We start from the raw sequence: 22,403 nt of genomic DNA, 5'->3' as shown, positions 1-22,403 counted from the left end.
CAAAAAGTGAAGATAAAGAGGGACCTGCCACTTACAGAAACCTTCCTAATAAGTCAAGCAAAACAGACAAATCGAACCATACGACCAGTTCAATTACCAAACGGGATACCTTTCTCAATTCCAATAATAATCATATCAAATTCATTGATTTTGTCTATTATACTCTCCAAAAGCTCCTTCCTTCCAAATATTATTCCTAACATAATCCTATGCTCTAATCCATCAAGTATTATTAGCTTTTGAATCACAGTTAGTAGGGCAAACAAAGAACGACACCCCACCCCTCGAACGCGAGATCTAATCCGATCTCTTTCTACTAAAACACGGGAAGAATTACATGGTTCGATAGAAATCAAACAAACAAAAATTGCTGCAACATATTTGTGTTGAACACATTAACAAAGTTGGAACTAAGCAACTCGAGACAATAGTAGTGTAAATGAATAATTAATTTGCAAAAATATACTATATCTGAGAAGGAACTAAACTCAATATCTACTGATTTTTATGGTATACCGAGCAGAATTTTCGTATGAAGAGCGACACATCCACAGAGACACAAGCTTAACCTTAAAGCCAGCCGACGATCCCTCTTGGAAGTTGAGAACTGAGGAAGTCGGCCTACACTCGGTTAATGCTGTATAAAAGAATCAGCCCAGAAATGTCAAGAAAAAATAGGTACACAAGATAGAAGTGCCGTCGTAACATTTTTAAGAACATTTTACTCTACTTCTACGACTTCGCAAATATAAATAATAGCCGAACGTGGCTGAATAGATTTCAGGAATGAATTAATTTCAATGGTAGAGGAGTTTATTAAATCCATAAAGTACTAGAGATACTAAGAAACTCGGGTTTAGAAAAGTAGACCAAGAAATGGGAGATACCGAGTCTTTTGGATGCTGCAGCTTTTCATGGCATACTATTGTCCATTGGATAGCTTCCTAGCACTCTCAAAAACGTAGCGAACTCCTGTCAAGCCAATGTTTCATTTCCTATTTACATCCCATTGTTGAAATTTATTTCCTGAATATTATTTGGAAGATCTGAGGAAACGCACCTTTAAATGCCTGAGAGCGTTTTGTGCGTTTTGATCGGCCATTGATGCTTCAAAATCCACATAGAAAAGGTAGTCGAAATATCTGTTAAAGAAAAAAGAAAAGAACAGGAGAGGAAAAGAGGGGAAAAAGGAGGAAACTTCAAATCATTGAAATAACTGGACAATTTCACACTTATGGAGGAACAAATGTATTGGCAAGAGTAAAAGTAATATATAGCAGAGGCTTCAATGAATGTACTTTGAAGATCCATTATCATCAGATGCTCGTAGTGGCTGGTTTCGCAAAGGTCGACTTTCAATCTGTTTGAGAAAACAAACGATGCTTAGCTATTGGCCTGTGTGGCAGTTGCCTAGAAAAGAATCACCATAGTCATTAGGCAAAAAAAAACACCTTTGTAAGGTTGATTTGGCGAAGAGCAAAAACTGCAAGTGCCTTGAACAGAATTCCCGGACCTTCCTCTAATGAGAAAACTATACTTGTCTGAAAGGGAAGTTAAACATCTTCAATTTGCTTATTCTAAGCACCATGTCCATGAATACAAAGAAGTAGAGGGCTAACCTTGAATGGCCTATCAGTGCCTGGAATTATGGGCTCCCTTGCTAGCATCAGAAATCGAGTTACATTGTCAGAGTCATCCTAATAAAAGAAAAGAAAATTGGTAACCGGTGCAGCATTAAAATATATGAGCAAGAGAACGATAAATAAATACTTAGGTAACCACCTGAATATCTTCAGCAAGTATATTCAAACCATATATTGATGCGGCCAATGAGCTAGCAACAGCTCCTGCATCTTTCAGATTGTGAAAAGCAACATGCTGCAGAATATCCAAAGTCTCATCAACAATCATTCTGAACAAGCTATCAAAATGATGACAATTCGAATGATATTAACATATGATCATTGGATTATCAAAACTTCTTATAGGGCTGATAAATAAGCATCCACAAAAATCTAACTAGACCGCTCAGAATCCCTTTGAGCCATTAAAATAACTTGAAGACAAACAAATCATGAGTTTTCAGCAGTGTAGACCATGATAAAATATTATACTAGTAACCCAACGGCAATTGAACAACCAGTGACCAGGTACCTTTGCAGCACCAGCAGTATCGTCCACTGCTTCTCTCACCAATCCCAGCCCTGTCAATGTGTTTTCACACTGAGCAAGAGCCTGAAACAAGAACCATGTTAAGCTTGAAGGAGGAGGAGGGGGGAAGGGGATTTATATATGAAAATATAATAAGACTGCTCTGGTTACCTGTGGATGACTGAGCACCCTTTTCAATTCCTCGATTTTAACACCATGATTGGCCAGTAAACAATGACGAACTGCAAATTTTACCTCACCAACTATATGCAACCTATGTCGAAGCAGAAGATCGTAGTTTCTGTGGATGCTTCCACCTAAAGAGTTCTCTATTGGTAAGACGGCTCTGTCGACAATCCATCGCTCAACAGCCTAGAGTGATAAGAAGGATAAACGAATCTTTTAATTATCTTAAATCATATCAAATGGTAATGTAGTTATGAAACAGAATTCTACCTGATTAACCTTATGTGAACATGAGTTACATGTTACTCCTACTTCCTAAAATCTAAAGTACAGATCATGTATAAAATTGAAAGATCATAGTCTATTTCGCTCTTGTGAAATCACGAGTTCAGTATTATCTCTAATTTCTATTGTTCTGAAAATTAGCGGATCAACTGATTAAAGAAAAATTAATGTTTTAATTTATCCTCAAATTCTCGGAAGGTTGGACAGGGGGGAGAAAGCTTTGATGATTTACTAAGCTGTTCAATAAGTACAAATAAACACACAATTCAAAGTCAAGTGCATAACACGGTGCGACTCATGCGACCAATTCAATGTCAAGGCAAACCAAACAGCCATGGTCATGTTTCAGATTCCCAAGTTCCCTCCGAATAACCGTAATTGAAGCAACTCAAGATGCATTCGTCCAGTAAAATTTCAGAGTTTGATTACTTACTTCAAAAGCAGCATCAAATTGTTCGCAGGGAACAGCCTCGCAATTCGGATATGCCTTTTCCGCGGCCGACTCGCTGTATGCACCAGAAACCCCCTAAAACCGCACGAACATTCTATCATTCAAATTCAAAGACATGCATTCATATCTAGACCACGAACTTATAACAACGGGGATCATACGGACATAGTCACCTGGTAAGCAACACGAAGGCGAGATCCAGTGGAGACAGAGGACTTGGTCGATGATAGAGGCCCTGCAATACGAACAAGTCGAAAATGAATCCTCAAATCGATTAAACTCCGCGCCACAGTAACATCAGAAATTAAAAAACGAGGGCAAGCAACAATAGAAAGGTACTCGGTAGCGTGCTTGGATCTTTGATTACAACTTCGAAATGAGAATCCTCCATGGCGCTCTGCGTTTCAACGCCCCGGGAATTCTTGTCACTTCCACCATGAAAAACAGATTGACATCGAGAAGAACAGCAAAGACGCTTCCAGCAACAGTGAGAATCAATGGTTAAGTTAGCCCTGCGGTCAGACGGCGATGATCTACTGCAAATATACTGTGAATATGTAGCTATGGAAGATCGTGATATAGAAGCCGCCATTGCCGATGAGAAGCCCTTCACAGATAGAGAGAGATAGGAACGCGGGATAGAGGAAAATCTGTCAGCAGCTTTTACCGTGCAAAATTTTTATGCCCCTATGACAATATTCAATTAAATAATAATAAACAAAACGAGTTTTTTTTTTTTTTTTTTTTTGTAAGAATTTATTTATTTATTTATTATTATTATTATTATTATTATTATTATTTTGGTAAGATTTTTTTTTTTTAAGAGGCCATCTACTCCTATTTTTTACTGTAATAATTTTAAGTCTGCGTGGCACACTCTCTTGTTTTTCTTGTTTTTTACAGTCCGAGTTGGCACACTCTCTTGTTTTTTACCTAATAATTTTAAGTCTGGTTGGCATACTCTCTTATTTTTTACTGTAATTTTAAGTCCTGGTTGGCACACTAACTTTTTCTTACCGTAATAATTTTAAGTCCTGGTTGGCACGCTTTATTGTTTCTTACTGTAATAATTTTAAGTCGCTATAGATATGGTTAGTTTTGGTCTGTTAATCATAAAAAAGGTTCAGTTTTAAAAATATTCTTGTCCTCGAGCGCATTTATCACGACCCATATCGACCGCTAGCAAATATTATCCTATTTGGGCTTTCCCTTTCGGGCTTCCCCTCAAGACTTTAAAACGCGTCTGATAGGGGAAGGTTTCCACACCCTTATACATGGTGGTTTATTCTTCTCCCAAACCAAAGTGGGACATCACAATCCACCCCCATTCGGGGCCCAGCGTCCTCGTTGGCACTCTTTCCTTCCTCCAATCGATATGGGACCGCCCCCAAATCCACCCCCCTTTGGGGCCCAGCGTCTTTACTGGCACACCGCCTTGTGTCTACCCCCATTCGGGGAATAGCGAGAAGGTTGACACATCGTCCGGTGTCTGGCTCGATAGCTCTGATTGGATCAATCTTTCTTTATTTTTTATTTTTTCAAAAAAATAATGTCAAATACCATTTAGATATATTTCTTTTAAGATTGATCGGATCATCAATTTAAACATTTTTAACTCTTCGTTTTTACTATTCGTCTCATATTATGTCATTTCTTCGAATTTAAAAGGGGCTCTTCAAAAAATATATAATCAAACACTCAGTCTTAAAATTAAAATTACTTTAATAAAAAAAACAGCTTAAAAAAAACGGAAATAAAGTATTTTAAGCTTAAAACAGTAAATATGTTAAATAGCTCAAACACAAGTAAGATTGAAACAGGACAACCTCTTTAAAAAATTATATTGATTTATTATTATTATTATTTTTTTTTAAAGATTATATTGAAAAATAAAAAACTTTAAAATAATTTTTGTTTAAAAATTCTCCACAAAACTTAACTCCGATAAATTAGTATGAAATCCCGCTTTTACCCTCATAAAAATAAATAGAAAATTTTACAAAAAAAAAAAAAAAGAAAAGAAAGAGGTGAGAATGGGAATCTATAAGGTTAGCGTAGCCGAAACCCTAAAGGCCCATTACCAAGAAAAGGCCGGAGGCCCATAACATAGAAGGAAGGCAGAGGCCCATAACATTAGGCCCAAGATCACAGCTAAAGGCCCATTACCAAGAAAAGGCCGGAGGCCCATAACATAGAAGGAAGGCAGAGGCCCATAACATTAGGCCCAAAAATCACAGCAGTGATATCCACAAATCAAGGCATAACTGATGAGGATGATTTTCCTCTAATCATATCATATATTAAATTGATATGTTTGACTTATAGGCGTGCTCGAAAAACACAGTCAATTCAATCAAATTCGAATAGGTTGGGTCGGATTTAAATAAATAAAAATTTAATGGGTTGAATTGGTTCGCTTGTTCCTCTAAAATTAGTTTAGGTGTAATCGAATCAACCCCGGTTTATCATTAGTTTTATATACCATATATATTATTATAATCTTATGTAATTCTATGATTATTTTTCAATTATTTTTAAAAATAAAATTTAAAGTTTTTAGAATGTAATTTTTTAAAATTATACTTAAAATTGACTTTTATTAAAAATAAAAAAACTCAATAATTCCAATCAATTTAATTTTAAATTAAAAATTTTACTACGGGTGATCCATGAACACCCTTACTTTAACTAGTACAAAAATTAAAATGCGAAAAATAAGATGCATTTGTAATATAGACATAGTCATCAGAGGTTGTTGTATGTGAACGGTAGCGTTTTCACTCAAAAATATAAAATGAATCAGTAAAATAAATATTTAATTAATTAAAACTCTAAACTAATACTCCGCTAATTTAAATTTTAAATTTTAAAAAATAAATTAATTTAGATTCTCCACCTATAATTTAATCTATTATTTTTCCAAAATTGTAATAAATATTATCATATAATAATTTTTAAATTAAGTAAAAAGTCGCTATTATTAATTATTGGTTGTTTCCCTTTCCCACATAGTAAGATACGGCTTTGGAAATACTCGGCGCCGATAACTTTTAAAATCGGCACCGGCCACGTTTAGTTTAAATCTACCTGTCTATTTATTTTCTATTTTTATATTTTTAGGTTCAAATATTCTTTTCATCTATTTACTTTTAAATATTTAATTTTAATTCACTACTCTTATTTTAATAAATGTAGATTTAAATATTTTATAAAGTTTTTTTATTCAACCTTATCCAATAAAGTTAATAATTTCATTAATATATATTTTCAAAATTCAAAGAAAAAATATCCTTTATAATAAAAGTTTTTTTAGAAAATTAAATTAAGTAGTAAGGTTAAAATTGATATTTAACCTAATTTTTATTTATTCTAATTTCAAATTTTGTAATACCTTTTAATAAATTTGTTGAGGGTAGTATTATAATAAAATTTAATACAAGATTTAATAATTAAATAAATACTAAATTTTCATTTTTGTCCCAATAATAAAATTAAAATTAAGTAAAAAAAGCGATGCACGTCTAGAAGATAACAATAAACATGGCGTTATGTTACTCTATAATTTTTTTTAAAATATTTAAATTTTTAGTCAATATTTTAAATATTTTTTAAGATAACAAAATAAAACAAGATAAAACCGCCGTAAGCGATTACTTATAAACTTAAATAAATAAATAAATAACAAATGGTTATCCAATTACACTTTAATGGTGTGTTTTAAGCGGACGTTCTTATTTATATTTACAAGTCTCGTATTGATAACCCGACCCATAGCTTCGTAAAAAAATATAATTTTTTTTTTTTTCAAAATTATGCTATTGGTTGCAATTGTCATACAATATCACTATATATATAGGAAAAGAAATTGACGTTGTGAATGGGACAAAATTTACAATTATGACCTTAGAAGACTTATAAACATTTTATTTTCCTTTTCCAAATTGATTTTATTCTTTTACATACATAAAAACATTCATATGGAACAAAAATTGTGTATATGAATTACGTTGAATTTAATTCAATTCATACAATCATTTTATAACTCGTGACTAAAATGATAAACAGGACCATTTTCATTAGATACCAAAACGGAGGTCTGCTTGAATAGAGATAGGATTTTTCTAATTAATATTTAAAATAAATATTTTTTTAGAGTCATTTTCTCGTATAAATTTTTTTATAATAAATAAATAAATTTAATAAAAACGACTAAAAAAGTGAACGAGTTAAAAGTAATTAGATTTATTTGTATGTGAAATTTTCATTATTATATATATTTGTTTTAAAACGAGGGGATTATTAGATAAAATAAGTAAATAAAAAAATGGAGAGATAAGGTTGTAATTAAATAAAAATAGGAGGGTAGAAATGTAATTTGAATATGTTTTGGGGATTGGGATTGGGATTGGGAAAGTAATATTCTTTGCTTGAAGGGGAAGAGAAGAGTGGGGACCACAGTAAAAGGCCCAATGGGCCCATTTGGAATAATTTTGACGAAGCACTTGCATCATACGACGACCACGACCACGACCACCACGCCAATTGCCAGTTTGGATTTATTCCATTTTCCCACTCACCTCATAAATCACAAACTCGAAGGAGATTTAATTAAAAAAAAAAAAAAAAAAAAAAAAAACACGTGGGACCAAACATTTAATATATCAATAGTAAAAATAAATAAATAAAAATTCAAATGTTGAATTTCTATGTATTTTTTAAATATTTTAATACTATATAAAAATATGTATGGAAATGGACGTGAAATCTCACAATCCACTTATTTGAAGCATAGTATTCTCAGCGTTCTCATTAGCACACTGGCTCATAATCTACTCATTGGGGCCTAGTGTTCTTGCTGACATACTAGTTCACAATCCACCTTTTGGGAGCCTAGCGTTCTTGTCGTCTCACCATCCAGTTTCTGGCTATGATACTAGAGCGCCCAACCCCTGATATACTAGTTCACAATCCACCCCTTGGGGGCCTAACGTTCTTGCTGACACGCCGTCCAGTATCTGGTTATGATACTAGAGCGCCCAACCCCTAGCATACTAGTTCACAATCCACCCCTTTGGAGGCCTAGTGTTCTTACCGCCACACCGTCCGATGTCTGGCTCTAATACTATAACGCTCAACCCCCACCATTAGCCGATATTATCTTATTTAGGCTTTTCCTTTCGAGTTTTCCCGTTAAAGTTTTTAAAACACATTTATTAGGAAGAAAGTTTCCACACCCTTACAAAAAGTTGTTCGTTTCTCTCTCTAACCGTTGCCGGCACACCGTCCGATGTCTGGCTTTAATACTATAGCGCTCAACCCCACCATTAACAAATATTATGTTATTTGGACTTTCCCTTTCGAGTTTTCACCTTAAAGCTTTTAAAACACATCTATTACGAAGAAATTTCCACACCCTTACGAAAGAATGATTTGTTTCTCCCTCTAACCAACGTGCGATCTCACAATAAAATAATAATAATAATAGCGTTGTCGAATAAATAAATAAATAAATAATAAAAAAAGGGAAATGGAATTGAGATCCGACCGGATGTTTGGAGGAAGGAAGACTGAAACAGTGGATGAGAATGGGAAGATTCTTTTCTTAGCCATAAGAAGAAGAACCCAACCCAACCCCATGTTTTTCAATGCACACATTCCCATATTTTATCACTTTTGCTTTAATTAATAATAATATTATTATTATTTTAAATAAATATACAAAAAAACAAATATTTTGTATATATATATATATATATATATATATATATATTGTTTGACCGATGGAATTTGACCAACCAACTACCACAATGACTAATCATCCAGGCCCATGGGCCCACTCCTACTCTTTGGCCCACCACCTCATTTATGTCCGCTCTCTCATTATATTATTTTCCTTTTTCTTTGAAAATAATAAAAACAAAAACAAAAAATAATAATTATAACAACAGAACTTTGCTTGGGATCCGAAGAATAAGAGACTGTCGTACTGAGTGAAATTTCAGTCACTGTTTTTGCAGCTTCTTTCCTTTACTTCCTATATATATATAATTGTATATTTTAAATTAATATTAGTTTTTGTAATTATTTTTCTTTTTGTATTTTTTTTTTAAACTATAATCATAGGAGCTAAAAGAAATTAAGCATTTAATATTTTAGTTAATTTTCTAAAATATTTTAAATAAGGGAAGTAAAATAGCAATAAGCATAGGTCATTAATGGAGGGATTATGGCCAATTAATTAGTCTTTAATAAAGTTAAGAATATATTATTTTTGTAGTTAATGAATAATGATAGCACAAATGAAAGCTTAAATATTGATTAAGTCGATTAATTAATTAATAATTAAGGTGTCTCCCACTTAATTATCTCATGATTAAGGCTATGAAAGGCAAAGATTCTATATTTGTAATTTTGAACCCTCAATTATTATCTTTTGTTTCGAGGCATGAAACAAATGTTCCATAGTGTGCTTCATATATATTTTTTTTCTACACCTAGCATTGCCGATCTTGTCCCAACACAATCGTACACTGATTTCTTCGAATAATTTATTTTATTATAAAATTTGTCATATGTGTTTATCGTGTCTTAATCAAGAGAATTTTTCTTGTTCGAGGAATAAAATTACAGCCGTACAAAATTAAGATATCGGGAATCAATCTGTTTTGAACTTGATTGTTTAAATTGGTAAGTAATTTTCGAAAGCACTGTTAACAAAAAAAAAAAACTCTCAAACTATCTACGTTAGGTGGAGAGAGAAACAAAACATTCGTTATAATGGTGTGGAAATCTCTGCCCAAAAGAGCTGACGATAATACGTAACGAGTTGAATTTTGGCTATTACGATCATATATATATAGATTGATAGGGTTTTCATATACTTACAAAATGGGGAATGAGGCTAGATAAAGTAAAGGTAGCTTAATTATGGTAGCTTAATTTTTTGTTTTTATTTATTTATTTGATTAAAAAACTAAAGAGGCTAGCTTAATAACTGACAAAATAATGTTTGGCCAAACATAGGAAAAAATGTTGGGTTGTACCTCATATATTTTTATAAAAAATAGGAATTTTAAATATTATTTTATTTTATTTATAAAAAATAGAAATTAAATGGGATTTAATAATTTCAGAAATAAAAAATCTTATTTGGAAGAAACAAAAATGAATTCCATTTTAATTTTTAATTTTTTAATTGATGAAACGTCAAGTAGCAATCACTGTACGATATTCAAACAGCAATCTCACAAAAGACACGACAGAAAGCAAACCAAAGACTTTTATTTATTTTATTTTATTTTTAATTTTAATAATAACAAATAAAAAAATAAAAAAAAAATAATTTATTGAATAATGAAAACAGAAGACAGTTCCGTAAATGGTGGACCATTTTCATCCTCCTTTTATAAATAATTGAAAGCTCTTCTCGCTTTTGTTCGCTAATCGTTGGATGTATGATTAAAAAGTACATTCAATAATTACAAAACTAATAATTACATGTTGTGTATTTAATTTAATTTAATTTATAAAATAAACTCGATTATCCAGCTGTAAATTTGGCTAGCCCAAAACACTATATAAAGCTAATTATTTATTTTCAAAAAATTAAATAGGTAAGAGAAAAAGAAAAATAATTATTTGAGGTATAAAAATGGATATATATATATATATATATATATATATATATATATAAAAGGAGCATAGGGATTAGGATGATAAGATCGTCTGTCATTGTCAATCAATGGCCCAAAACCCATCATTATTACCTCAACTCTACTCATCACTCATCATTCATCATTCAAACCAAACCATCCATCATAAATTTCCTTTCATTCCTCAATTTAATTCATATCATTATTGTATGCTCTGATCCGGATATATATTCGTCAGTTTCATAATTTTGAAATATGTCTAGAGAAGTTTTCGTATCTTTATTAGAAATGCTTGTACATTTATAAGTGATGTTTAGCATACTTGTTGGCATAGTGTTCGGTGTCTGGTTTTAACAATTTAAATATATATATTTTTTTAATTTAAGTTTTATTTGCTAGTTGAATCAGTACATTAAAAAAGTACTCTCCCCAAGTACACGTCCAAAATGCAGTATTACCACACAAAGTACAGCCTCCAAAATGCTATATAACCTCAAGAGTACACACTCCAAAATGCAATATTACCTCCAAAGTACACACTCCCGAATGTAATATTACCACCTAAGTACACACTCTCTAATTTTTTCATAGGAAATTGTGGTGTGTGCGGCCGAGTGTGTACTTAGGTGGTAATATTACATTCGGGAGTGTGTACTTTGGAGGTAATATTGCATTTTGGAGTGTGTACTCTTGAGGTTATATAGCATTTTGGAGGCTGTACTTTGTGTGGTAATACTGCATTTTGGACGTGTACTTGGGGAGAGTACTTTTTGAGGATGTGTACGTTTGTCTTCTCTTTCCTCACTTGAAGACAAAAGTGGTTGGAATCTATATAATTAGGTATTGTATTGATGCTCATTAATTAACCTTGCTTGCATTAAGAAAATCAAATATAAACGGCCTATAATTATGCACTTTAATGTATTAACTAACTCAATCAAATTGGCCAATTCCAATGAGGAAGCTATTGAACTAAATAACTTAAAGGAATATAGGAATATTATGGTTAGGTGTTACGTGGGTGGAAAGAGTGTAATGAAACGTTCTTTGTAAAGGGTGTGAAATTCTCTCCCTAGTAGACACATTTTAAATTTGTGAGGAAAGATATGTAACGGACCAAAGGCAGACAATAGTTATACATGGTATCAGAGTCAGACACCGGGTAGTGTGCCAACGAGGATGCTGGCCCCTATAAGAGTTGATAGTGAGATCCCACATTGGTCAAAGAGAGAAACAAAAAATTCCTTATAAAAGTGTGGAAACGAAGATGTTGGTCTGTCAGAGAGGTGGATTGTGAAATCCTACCTTGATTTAAGAAGGGAACGAAAATTACTTTAAAGGTGTGGAAACGAGGATGAACATTGCTTATAAGGGTGTGGAAACGGGCATGTTAGCTCCACATGGAGGTGAATTGTGAGATCTCAAATGAGTTGGAGATGAGAACAAAACATTCCTTAAAAGTGTATGGAGACTTGTCAACTAAGTTAACGCCAATACATACCTACCAAAATTGACAATAGGCTCCGGGCTATTACCACCCTTAAAATATATATATATAAAAATATAATGTAAACTAATTAATGCACAATAATTTTGATAAAAAACTATATAAAAAAACCACTAAGATCTTAAAACAACAATGGTACTGATATTCTTATTGCTAGGGGAATATAAAAGTTGTATATTCTGAGAGAGAGAGAGAGAATTCTTCCTAGGAATGGATATATAATATAATAATGGAGACATTCTTATATGATATTATATGTAATCTTTGTGGGTTGATTTTTTAAAATATTTTAATGGGGGTGGGAAAAGGACAAGGGAGGCACAGGCACTGGGGTTTGGTGGCTAATGGACCAGTTGAGGGTCGCAGAGGTTTTGGCGATGGATTGCCGGTGACTAATGGAGCCGTATAGGGTCCACTAAATAGTTGCATTCCACGCCACTCTGGGACCCACCCCTCCCCCCCCCCCCCCCATCTAAAGAATTCTGGGTTCCTGTGCCTTTCGCCTCATTTCAAACCGTTTCCAGACCAGATACTGATATCGAGACAGTAATGATGAGATCAGGTTGCCTGCCCCTTGCCCCTCTCTCTCTCCCTCTCCCTCTCTCCCTGTATTGGGGGTGTTCCCTGTTCCTTCCATACCTCTATATATCTCCCTGCCTTACTCCATCCTCAACAAACCTCTCTCTCTCTCTCTCTCTAGCAAAGACAAAGGTCTCTGTCTTCAAACTTCATTCATTCTGCTGGTTACTTGAATGGATCATTCAAGTGGACAACACCAAGTAAGCATATGAGACATAGCTTCTCCTCATCTTTCATTACCATTCTCTACATGTCCCTTTCTAAACTCTAAATGTGTTTACTTTCACTTTCAGGAAACTCAAACTCAACCACAACCACTGGAGAACATGCTAGCCATATCATGTCCAAAAGTACAGCAAGAGAACAGAAAGCCAATGAGGCCACAGCCAGAGCAAGCTCTGCGTTGCCCAAGGTGTGATTCAACCAACACTAAGTTCTGCTACTATAATAACTACAGCCTCTCCCAGCCTAGGTACTTTTGCAAGTCCTGCAGAAGGTATTGGACCAAAGGGGGCACTCTTAGAAATGTTCCTGTGGGTGGTGGCTGCAGGAAGAACAAAAGACCTTCACCTTCTACTTCACGTTCTTCATCTCCTTCTTCTAAGAGACCCCACGATCAAGCTGCTAATTCTAGCCGTTTAATGCTCAATGATACCCATCTTCCGGCATCCTTAGCCTTTGAGTCCACTGATCTAAGTCTGGCATTTGCTAATCTCCAACATCAATCTAATAGGCAGCAGATGGGTCTTTTTGATAGCCACAACTTTCAAAATTTGTACTCTGGGGAGGTTGAAAATGGTGGGTTCCCTAATTTTGAAAATTATAACAGCAGCGCTGTTGCATCCACAGCAATGAAGCAAGAGATGGTTGGCAATGGAGATCAAAATATGGTTTTGTGGGGATTTCCATGGCAGTTCAACAGTAATGGAGATGGGAATTACATGGGTGATCTTGATTCTGGAAGAGATGGCTGGAATTTCAATGGAAATGGAATAGCTTCATCTTGGCATGGACTTCTCAACAGCCCTCTAATGTAAGGCCTCGGGTGGATTTGTTTTGACATATAACTAAACAAAGTACTTCAATTCCCTGTAATATTTTGATCTTATCAAACCTTTGATCTAGTCATTTCAGTGTTCTGGTTAGAGAAAGCAAAGTTAAACTTGGATAAGCTCTTTTCTTTCACTTGTTTATCTGTTCATCCTAATGTGATTTTTTCGAGATCATGATAAATTTTCTAATGCTTTTCCAACTAATACAGTTTCAAGCGGCCCGTGGATTACTTACATGGTTTAAAAGAACAACAAAACAGAGTCATTTCAAGCTGTTCTAAGCTTCTCAAATTATCCAATTGACTCTAATACCATTCGTTTGTACATATCAACATATGCTTAACTAGCAACTACAAGCTTCCAACAATATAAATTTGCACAGAATCAACAGAACCCAACGGAAATTGAAGTTAAACACAAAAGAAAAGAAGAGAAAGACCAATAATTAAAATTCCTTGAAACCATATCCAAACTGAAGATGACATTTCATAATCTAGGCAGTAGTCTGAACGCCGGGTAAGTACAATAAGGGTGGCTGCTACAGAACTTTGCATTTTTAATAAGTGTTGTTTTCAAGATGTTCTGCCATGATTACTGCTAGTTTATCTCTAAAATCTCTAAAATCCAGCCCCAATATTAAAACCCACCTAGTGGCAGAATTATTTTATAATAATTCACAAGGGTCGGTAGGAACAATCAGGGTCTCTTTCCAATCCAAACGGGTTAGAATTTCAGTAAGAATAAGCACCGATTTCAGGGTAGATTTTTCTCCAAGTTCGCAGACAAATCAAATAGAGAAGATTTGGGCGTGAGAGAATAGTCAACAGTTTGATTTGATTTGAAAATTAAATTACGCGTGCCTGAAACTGTATGTATTTTCGATGGGGCATTTCGTCAAACATGTAGTGTGCAATAACAATGACTTACAGAGATCTTCGGCGGAAAGCGGCAAAGCCATTGGAGAAAGGCGGCTGCTGCTGCTACGCGGCTGCTGCTGCTACTGCTGCTCCTGTTCCAGACAAATTACGGAATCTTCCAAGTTCCGAGTGAGGCTGTTTGCCTATTCAGATTGAACCGAGAAAGGATCCGCAGAGTCTATCCGCCCATATTACCGCTAATAAGATGACAAGGTTTTCGAGGTTTGAATACGATAAAACTAATTGAAAGGCCCGTCTATGGGTATCGGGTTCCGCGCCTTTATTTATTTATTTATTTAAATCGGATTAAGGTTTATAATAATTACGGATTAGTTGTGTTTTTTTTTTTTTTTTTTTTTATAATAATTCTTAATTACGGATTAGAAAATTATTAGTCCCGTGATTTGGTTTCTAATTTTATTTAATCCAAGTAATTTGATGAGAGATAAATAAAAATAATTGTTACAAAAAAATTGAAAAAACATAAATAAGAAAAAAGAATATTATTTTATATTATATTTTTTAATTTTTAAATCTTACTTTTATATATGATTATCTCTTAATTTAGATTTTAGTCTTTTAATTATTTCATGTCCCTAATTACTCGCTAATTAAGATGATCATTTGATTTAACTTTATAAATTGTCCTTAAACAATTTTTTACTAACCTATAAAAACTTGGGTTTTTATTTTTACTTTTTTACTTGGTCAAAATTTTAATATAATAAGGGAACACAATCTTGAAGACCAACTTGAAATTAACTTTAAATCATAGAAATAAATATGTATTTATGGGAAAAAAATATTTTTGAAGAAATACTTGAATAAAGTTTAGAACATTATTTGAAAATTATTTAAAAAAATATCTTTATACTTTTATTTATAAAACTACTTTTAAGAGCTCTTTTGCAAGACATCATCAAATGCTCCATATCAATTTGCACCAAGGAAAAAAAAAAAAAAAAAATTTAAACTAAAAAAATTTGATAGGATAACTTTTAAAAAATTATAGGAAAATTATTTTTTAGTTTCATTTAGTTCTTAAATTTTAAAGTTTTACTCTTTTTTGAGTTTATATTTTATTTAGTTTCTATATTTCTTGTACGTTTACCCGGAATAGCACTTTCTTTGAGGTTATTTTTTAATTAATAAATGAAAAATAATTATGACGTAAAATTGTAATTGATTCTAGTAATAGGAAAAAAGAAATCAATCTAATTATTTTTAATTAATTAATAAAATAATCTGTGTTTATGTTTTCCTCCTTTATAGGCATTTGATTTTAGAAAAAAAAAAAAACAATTGTTATTTTTATAATATTTGTTTTGGGTCTCATATTGGAAATATATATATATTTTTTTTTGGACTAAATGAAAAGGACCAAAATACCTCCACACTCTCCCCATGAATGAATGGCATCTCTACAATAAGACCACGCCACCAACCATTTACAATAGTCGACGAGTAATAAAATTTTAAATATAAATTTAAAATTGTTGGTTTATAGTGTACCTAGGTCATGTGGTCTAAGTGAGCTACTTTGTAGAACATACGTGTGTCATAGTGTATGCGAGCGTGCCGGGACGAATGTCTCGGGCGACTTCTTTTAAAATGGGCGACCAATACCAAGGTTAGTATTGAGAAGTCCCAATGAGATGAACGACACGCGGGCCCATTCTCAATGGCATGACCGAACGAGTTATGATGGCCGACGACATCCCAAGACTCGAGATGGCGTCAAGACATATGGACCCTATCAACGGGGATCAAGATGACAAGATGAGATGCGAAATTGTATTGAGACCTTGGCCCCACGCAGAGACAAGGTCGAGCCGAATGACCTGGCTTAGTGTAGAGGGAAGTCGGATGTGTCCTAAATGATTGAACATGCATGTGCAAGCAGCGTGTGTGGTTAAACAAACTTGGATTCCAAGCAAGCGAGGAGTTGCATTTAAGACGAACCCTAGAACCAAGCCCTTCACTACCAACCATATTATAGCTGTGGTTGAAGAAAGACAGGCAATACAAGACTGACCAAGTTAGTACTGCCCCAGCAATCCAATCAAGGATGTATGAAAGCGCCATTTCATGATTGATTATGTTCTTGTAGGATTATCATCCTCTGACCCATTTAATAATCTCTGAAAATAAGAGAAGAATCGACAGCATATGATAGTGTTATTAAGCCCCATGATTCATGGAAGTGAAAAGGCTATAGACTAGACATTCACTCTAGAATCAACAGAAGAATCATTCCAAGACAAAACTTCCAGAAATTAACACAATAACAGAAGCTGTTCTCATTGCAAAGAAAATCATGCTTGATAATCAAGTCTCAACAATAGAATTGCAGTGCAAAAGTTTCTATTACCCGACCCGATAATCTAACTTAACTCGTGATTCGTTGTCTCATTAGTTGTCTCTGGCCAGAAAAGAAGAAAATGGAGACATAATCTACCTTAGCTTAAGACCTTGGCTTCTCCTTCTTTTCCTTGAAAAGAGCAAGAAGAGATACACCTGAAACCTTCACCACCTTAAATCTGACTCCGGGAATATCACCGACAGCATGTCCTTTTCGACCAAATCCAGCAATGAGAACCTCGTCCTGTTCATGCCAATAAGTATTAAGTAAAATAGAGGATAATAGTAACGAAAATCCCAAGCTTCCCTCGAATACTTACATTCTCTTCAATGTAATTTAAGCAACCATCGTTCGGAACAAACGCCGCAATCTTCTTCCCGTTCTTAATAAGCTGAACTCTAGCACACTTTCTGATAGCAGAGTTAGGCTGCTTAGCCTCAATACCACTGCACATTGCACCAGAAAACTATTTATTAAATGGGATTTTGCTAATCGCCTCAGAAAAGAACAGCAGCAATAAAATCATCTTACATCTTTTCTAGAACAATGCCTTTGGCATGGGAAGATCCGGCAAATGGTTTCTTCCATTCATTTCCAAGATGGGATTTCTTGTACGCTTTGTCAGCCCACCTTTGTCTTCTACGGTGGGACTTCAGCTTGCGTCCCGCTCCCATTCCACGTGTTTTCCTGTAAGATGTTACTACTACTTTAACAAAGAGAATTCAGCTGCAGATTTCAACAGATCAAAGACCATTTTCCCAGTTCCCTGAAAGCCTCGTCAATTTTGCCTCTAGATTTAAGGCGATTAACTATTAAAACATTTAGCAATTTAATCGAAGTCATAACGATGTTCATACCATCAAGAATGCTTGTACCAAGCAACGTCAACCTTTCCAGTGGTAAAGAATCGACATCGATTGTTCAAAATGGAGTAAAAATTCGTTAAATTAAGCTAGAATCATAGCCACCAACTTGTTCACATTAAAATTAGGCGCACAGTCGTATCCTACAACCTTAAGCCAGATACAACTACTGTTCTTCCAACATGTAGAACGATAGTAACGAAACAATAAGGAAATAAATCGGCGACTCCCGTCAACAGAGTAACTTCTACTTTTCGATCTTCTAAATGGATATGGTCCAGTAAAGCCAAGCAAATCTCGACTAAATTGTCTATTTCTTTCCCTAGAACATTCATCTCGATAAACAATTCGGGAACACCAAAATAGGATGGAAAGAGGACATACCCCATGGTGAGTGAGAGAAGAGGATCTTCAAGTAAGGTAGTGAAGTTCCGACGCCGGTAGAGACGATGCTGGTTTGATGAGGCCGCCGCACCGTCTGTGAATGAGAAACCCTAGGCTTGGTGCGTAGCTTTTATACTGAGGTTCTTCGCTAAGCCAATCCTCGCTGAAATACAACTAATTTGCCACGTCGGCATCGCCTTGTTAATTTTCTTTTTTCTTTTTGAGGATTTTTTGTTGTAAATTGCAAATTAATAAATAAAATTAGTTTCCCATGTTATATGTTATTGTCAATTTAATCTTTTTATTTTTTTTAATAACGGAAGAAATTGATTTTTCCCTAATTTTGACTAGAAGATTATTCAAGATTACTGAGATAGCTTACACTCCTAGATCTCGAGCGTTACTTTAACACTGTTTTTTTTGGCAACTCATAGTGAAAATAGTAGAAGAGGGCTTCTCACTGAAACTTTCGACTCACTGCCAAAAGCTCCAAAACCTACTCGTTATAATGACTTTCTGAATGAAAAGTGTCAGTACGAACTAGCTGGGATTTTTTTAGGTCACCTTGCAGCCCCTTCGTGTTTCTCTAAAGGGCAAACATCGGCACAATAAGCTTATGGATGAGAGATGAGACAACTTTTTTCGTTGTCTTTTTCGAATTCCTTTTCCCCGAGTGTGAATCATGATATAAAGGGAAAAATCTCTGAATTTAGTGGAAAACCCGCTACTAATTAAACTAAGCTGAAGTCAAGATAGGAATTAGAGGCAATGGAATTGCAAAACATACCTTGTTGGAGAGGTTCACGTTTTGAAAAAAATTCGAGACCTTGTTTACTTAGTGATTAATTCATACAAACCAACATAAATCATTTTAACATGTTAAGTTATATGCTTCTTAACAAAATTTTAAGATTGAGCCACCAAAAAAAAAGGAAGGTGCACTTTCGTTATAAGATATAGTCTCGATTCATTCATGTACTTCTCATTTACTTGGACGTCACAAATTCACTATCATTAAAATCTAGTTCAAATTGCCAAGGAATACCGCTGATAAGCATCGATAATGCAAAAAAACAAAAAACAAAAAAAAAAAAATCTTTTTGAGTTCAACGTAACATTTAGAGTGACGAATCAAAATCTGGATAGTCAGTAGCTCCTCTAACTTTGTCAATACATTATGAGAGACGTCTCTCGAGAGCGTAGAAACAACAACTAAATCTAGAAATCCAGCATCAAATATGAACAAGATTTAGAAAGTCTTTTCCCAACCACGGGGAATACTTGGAGGCTTCTAGGGAATACAACCCTAGCAGAGCAAGCACTCCAAGAGGCTCAACCGAGAGAAGGCTTGAAAAATGAGGAAAGATTGCAGATTCTCCAATGAGGAGAGTAACAAATGAAGATGCTCTGTCTATATAATGAGATATTTTAAACTAATATTTAGTCAAATACCAAATGTAACGGTCCAAATCCACCGCTAGCAAATATTGTTCGCTTTAACCCGTTATGTATCACCGTTAGTCTCACGATTTTAAAACACATCTACTAGTGAGAGGTTTTCATACCCTTATAAACAATGCTACGTTTCCCTCTCCAACCTATGTGGGATCTACTAGGGGTACCAAACAAGTCTCGTAGAGATGATCCAAGAAGAGGTATCCAAGAAGAGCTAGAGGAACATGTCTCAGACAAATAATGTTGCCTCAATCAGTCTATTGTTTGTTCATCACATTCCAATGGGGAAATCAAAGAAAACCTAGCTATCAACAAAAGATGAACTCTCCAAGAAAGGATAGTACAGAAGGAGTACTCACAATCGAGCTAGATACTTACTCAAATGTTAAAGAATATAAATAAAAGATCAAAGAGATCCTACCTAGAGTAAACTTTTGAGTATAGCAATAATCTGTTGGTAGTCACTTCTAGGATCTCATGTTAATTCCTGAACAATATGTGTATTTTCTAGCAATTCCTAAGTAATTGGAAGAACATGATTATGACATTATATCATCTTCAAAATCCATCTGAAACTAGACCTGTTATGAAGCTCTAGATAGTTGATTTTCATTGTAATGAAGAACACTCAGAGATTATCCAAAAAACAAAAGAACAGCGTAAATTATATCTTACTTGGTATGTTTCACACTTTTTCAGGATTTTCGCGGCACTGTTCTGGACTCCATCTTGTAACAGTGCGCTCTTCAATGGAGTAATTGTCCAAACAAGAAGGAGAAACAGAGCCGCTTCCATTATCATTGACGCTAAGAACTAGCAGCGTTTTTGCAACGCTTCCACAAAGCCGAATTGTGCATAAAAAATCAGACCAAACTCTTAATCGCCCATTTTCATTGCTGCCTTCTCCTTCGGACAACACAAGAACAGCAAATTCAGAGTGGACGAGAGCCGGATGGTGACGATAAGCCACAAAATCAACGCCATATTGAGATCCAGGTCTCACAATCCAATTCTTCATTCGAAGATGTTGATAAGCCATGTAAAACTCAGGGAATGTAGCCTTTTGCGACTTCATATCCTGCCACAGCTCTTGAACATTCTTTTCACGATCTTGTCCATCGACAATTTTGAGGCAATTCAAATGATAGGACAAGTAAAAAGCCTCCTCCATTCCGAATTGAAACCATTGCTTATCCTTCTCGGCGGTAATAATTGTTCGGCCGAAACAAGCGCGATTAAGAAGATCGGTTTGTTCTTCATCGGCTTGATAAAGTATACTACAACCAGATAATAATCCTTGCGCCTCCGACTGTTTCAGAGAAGATTGAAGCTGAAGTACAATCTTCGACATGGGATCTGCTAGAGCTCTGGCTTCTGAAGCCTTCCCTTTCCATCTCGGCCTCATTTCGCCGGCGGTGAAACAGTGAAATCGACGGCGTTCGAATGTCGAGTAAGAATAGAAGATGAAGGAGGAGGAGGGGGAGGAGAGGAGTTATGGGCCTGCTCGTTCAAGCTGAGGTGAACATTGGCTCATGAACATGACTGAGTCGATGACCAAACCACTGGCACCGGTTCATAAAATTGGACAGTCCAATGCCTATGGTTGCCAAAACTAGCGAAATTACGGCTAGGGTTCTTTTAGTACAGTAACGGGTTGAAATTAAAACCTAATTCTTGATTAAACTTGTCAAGTTACTGTTTTAATCTCGTCTCATTCTCTTGAACTTTGCATATGTCTCATCTTAACTTTAATGTACATTTTTGGTGTGTGAGATGATGCACCGTCCTCCTTAGTCATATCATGACACTTCTCAATCTTGGCTCTCATGTGGCTGGATACACATCACTTGAGGGTTGCCTCTTGTCTGTCTTGATGTGTAGGGTCACAACCTACTTTCTCCTCTTCGGTCTCATCATCACACTTTTCAATCTTGGGTCTCACGTGGCTCAATAGACGCTACTTGAGGGTTGCCCATTATCTGTCTTGATGTGTGGGGTCAACATACTTTCTCCTCTTCAGTCGCATCATGACACTTCTCAATCTTGGTCCTCACGTGGTTGGATAGGCACCACTTGAGAGTTGCTCCTTATCTGCCTTGATGTGTGGGGTCACAACCTACTTTTTCCTCCTTCGTCTCATCATGACACTTCTCAATCTTGGTCTTCACGTGGCTGGATATGCGCCATTTGAGGGTTGCCCCTTATCCATCTTGATGTGTGGGGTCACAACCTACTTTCTCCTCTTCGGTCGCATCATGACACTTCTCAATCTTGCTCCTCACGTGGCTGGATAGGCGCCTACTTGAGGGCTGCTCCTTATCTGTCTTGATGTGTGAGGTCACAACCTACTTTTTCCTCCTCGGTCGCATCATGACATTTCTCAATCTTGGTGCTCACGTGGCTGGATAGGCACTACTTGAGGGCTGCTCCTTATCTGTCTTGATGTGTGAGGTCACAACCTACTTTCTTCTCCTTGGTCGTATCATGACACTTGAAGACCGCCCCTTGTCTATATTGATGTGTGGGAGTCACAACCTACTTTCTCTCAGTCAAGTTGTG

General features: G+C 35.1%; 4 protein-coding genes across 4 annotated transcripts; 1 reads left to right on the top strand and 3 right to left on the bottom strand.

Moving 5' to 3' along the window:
- Nucleotides 1-284: 284 nt before the first annotated feature.
- Nucleotides 285-3,749, bottom strand: ADT2 (arogenate dehydratase 2). The gene is made up of 12 exons (XM_023656211.2): nt 3,413-3,749; nt 3,247-3,308; nt 3,056-3,148; nt 2,323-2,523; nt 2,155-2,235; nt 1,783-1,878; nt 1,620-1,697; nt 1,452-1,541; nt 1,299-1,360; nt 1,061-1,142; nt 888-972; nt 285-637 (listed from the first exon to the last, which is right to left on the bottom strand). Exons 1-11 carry the CDS (start codon nt 3,663-3,665, stop codon nt 913-915), a joined length of 1,158 nt encoding a protein of 385 aa, XP_023511979.1. The 5' UTR covers nt 3,666-3,749; the 3' UTR covers nt 285-637; nt 888-912.
- A 9,002-nt stretch (nt 3,750-12,751) lies between these two features.
- LOC111776842 (dof zinc finger protein DOF5.3) lies at nt 12,752-13,996 on the top strand. Its single transcript, XM_023656230.2, has 2 exons — nt 12,752-13,011; nt 13,105-13,996. The coding sequence occupies exons 1-2, from the start codon at nt 12,985-12,987 to the stop codon at nt 13,846-13,848; spliced, it is 771 nt and encodes a 256-aa protein (XP_023511998.2). The 5' UTR covers nt 12,752-12,984; the 3' UTR covers nt 13,849-13,996.
- Nucleotides 13,997-17,056: 3,060 nt separating this feature from the next.
- On the bottom strand, nt 17,057-18,540 carry LOC111776859 (small ribosomal subunit protein uS12). The gene is made up of 4 exons (XM_023656256.2): nt 18,390-18,540; nt 17,674-17,829; nt 17,462-17,588; nt 17,057-17,385 (listed from the first exon to the last, which is right to left on the bottom strand). The coding sequence occupies exons 1-4, from the start codon at nt 18,392-18,394 to the stop codon at nt 17,245-17,247; spliced, it is 429 nt and encodes a 142-aa protein (XP_023512024.1). The 5' UTR covers nt 18,395-18,540; the 3' UTR covers nt 17,057-17,244.
- LOC111776849 (tRNA-splicing endonuclease subunit Sen2-1) lies at nt 18,389-22,346 on the bottom strand. The gene is made up of 2 exons (XM_023656239.2): nt 20,520-22,346; nt 18,389-18,563 (listed from the first exon to the last, which is right to left on the bottom strand). Exon 1 carries the CDS (start codon nt 21,247-21,249, stop codon nt 20,530-20,532), a length of 720 nt encoding a protein of 239 aa, XP_023512007.2. The 5' UTR covers nt 21,250-22,346; the 3' UTR covers nt 18,389-18,563; nt 20,520-20,529.
- Nucleotides 22,347-22,403: the final 57 nt, after the last annotated feature.

The sequence above is a fragment of the Cucurbita pepo genome, chromosome 16 (genome assembly GCF_057944985.1).
Source record: "Cucurbita pepo subsp. pepo isolate OVF chromosome 16, ASM5794498v1, whole genome shotgun sequence".
NCBI lineage: Eukaryota > Viridiplantae > Streptophyta > Magnoliopsida > Cucurbitales > Cucurbitaceae > Cucurbita > Cucurbita pepo.
Note: the sequence above shows the minus strand (reverse complement) of the source record. Positions and strands in the feature narration are given on the sequence as shown.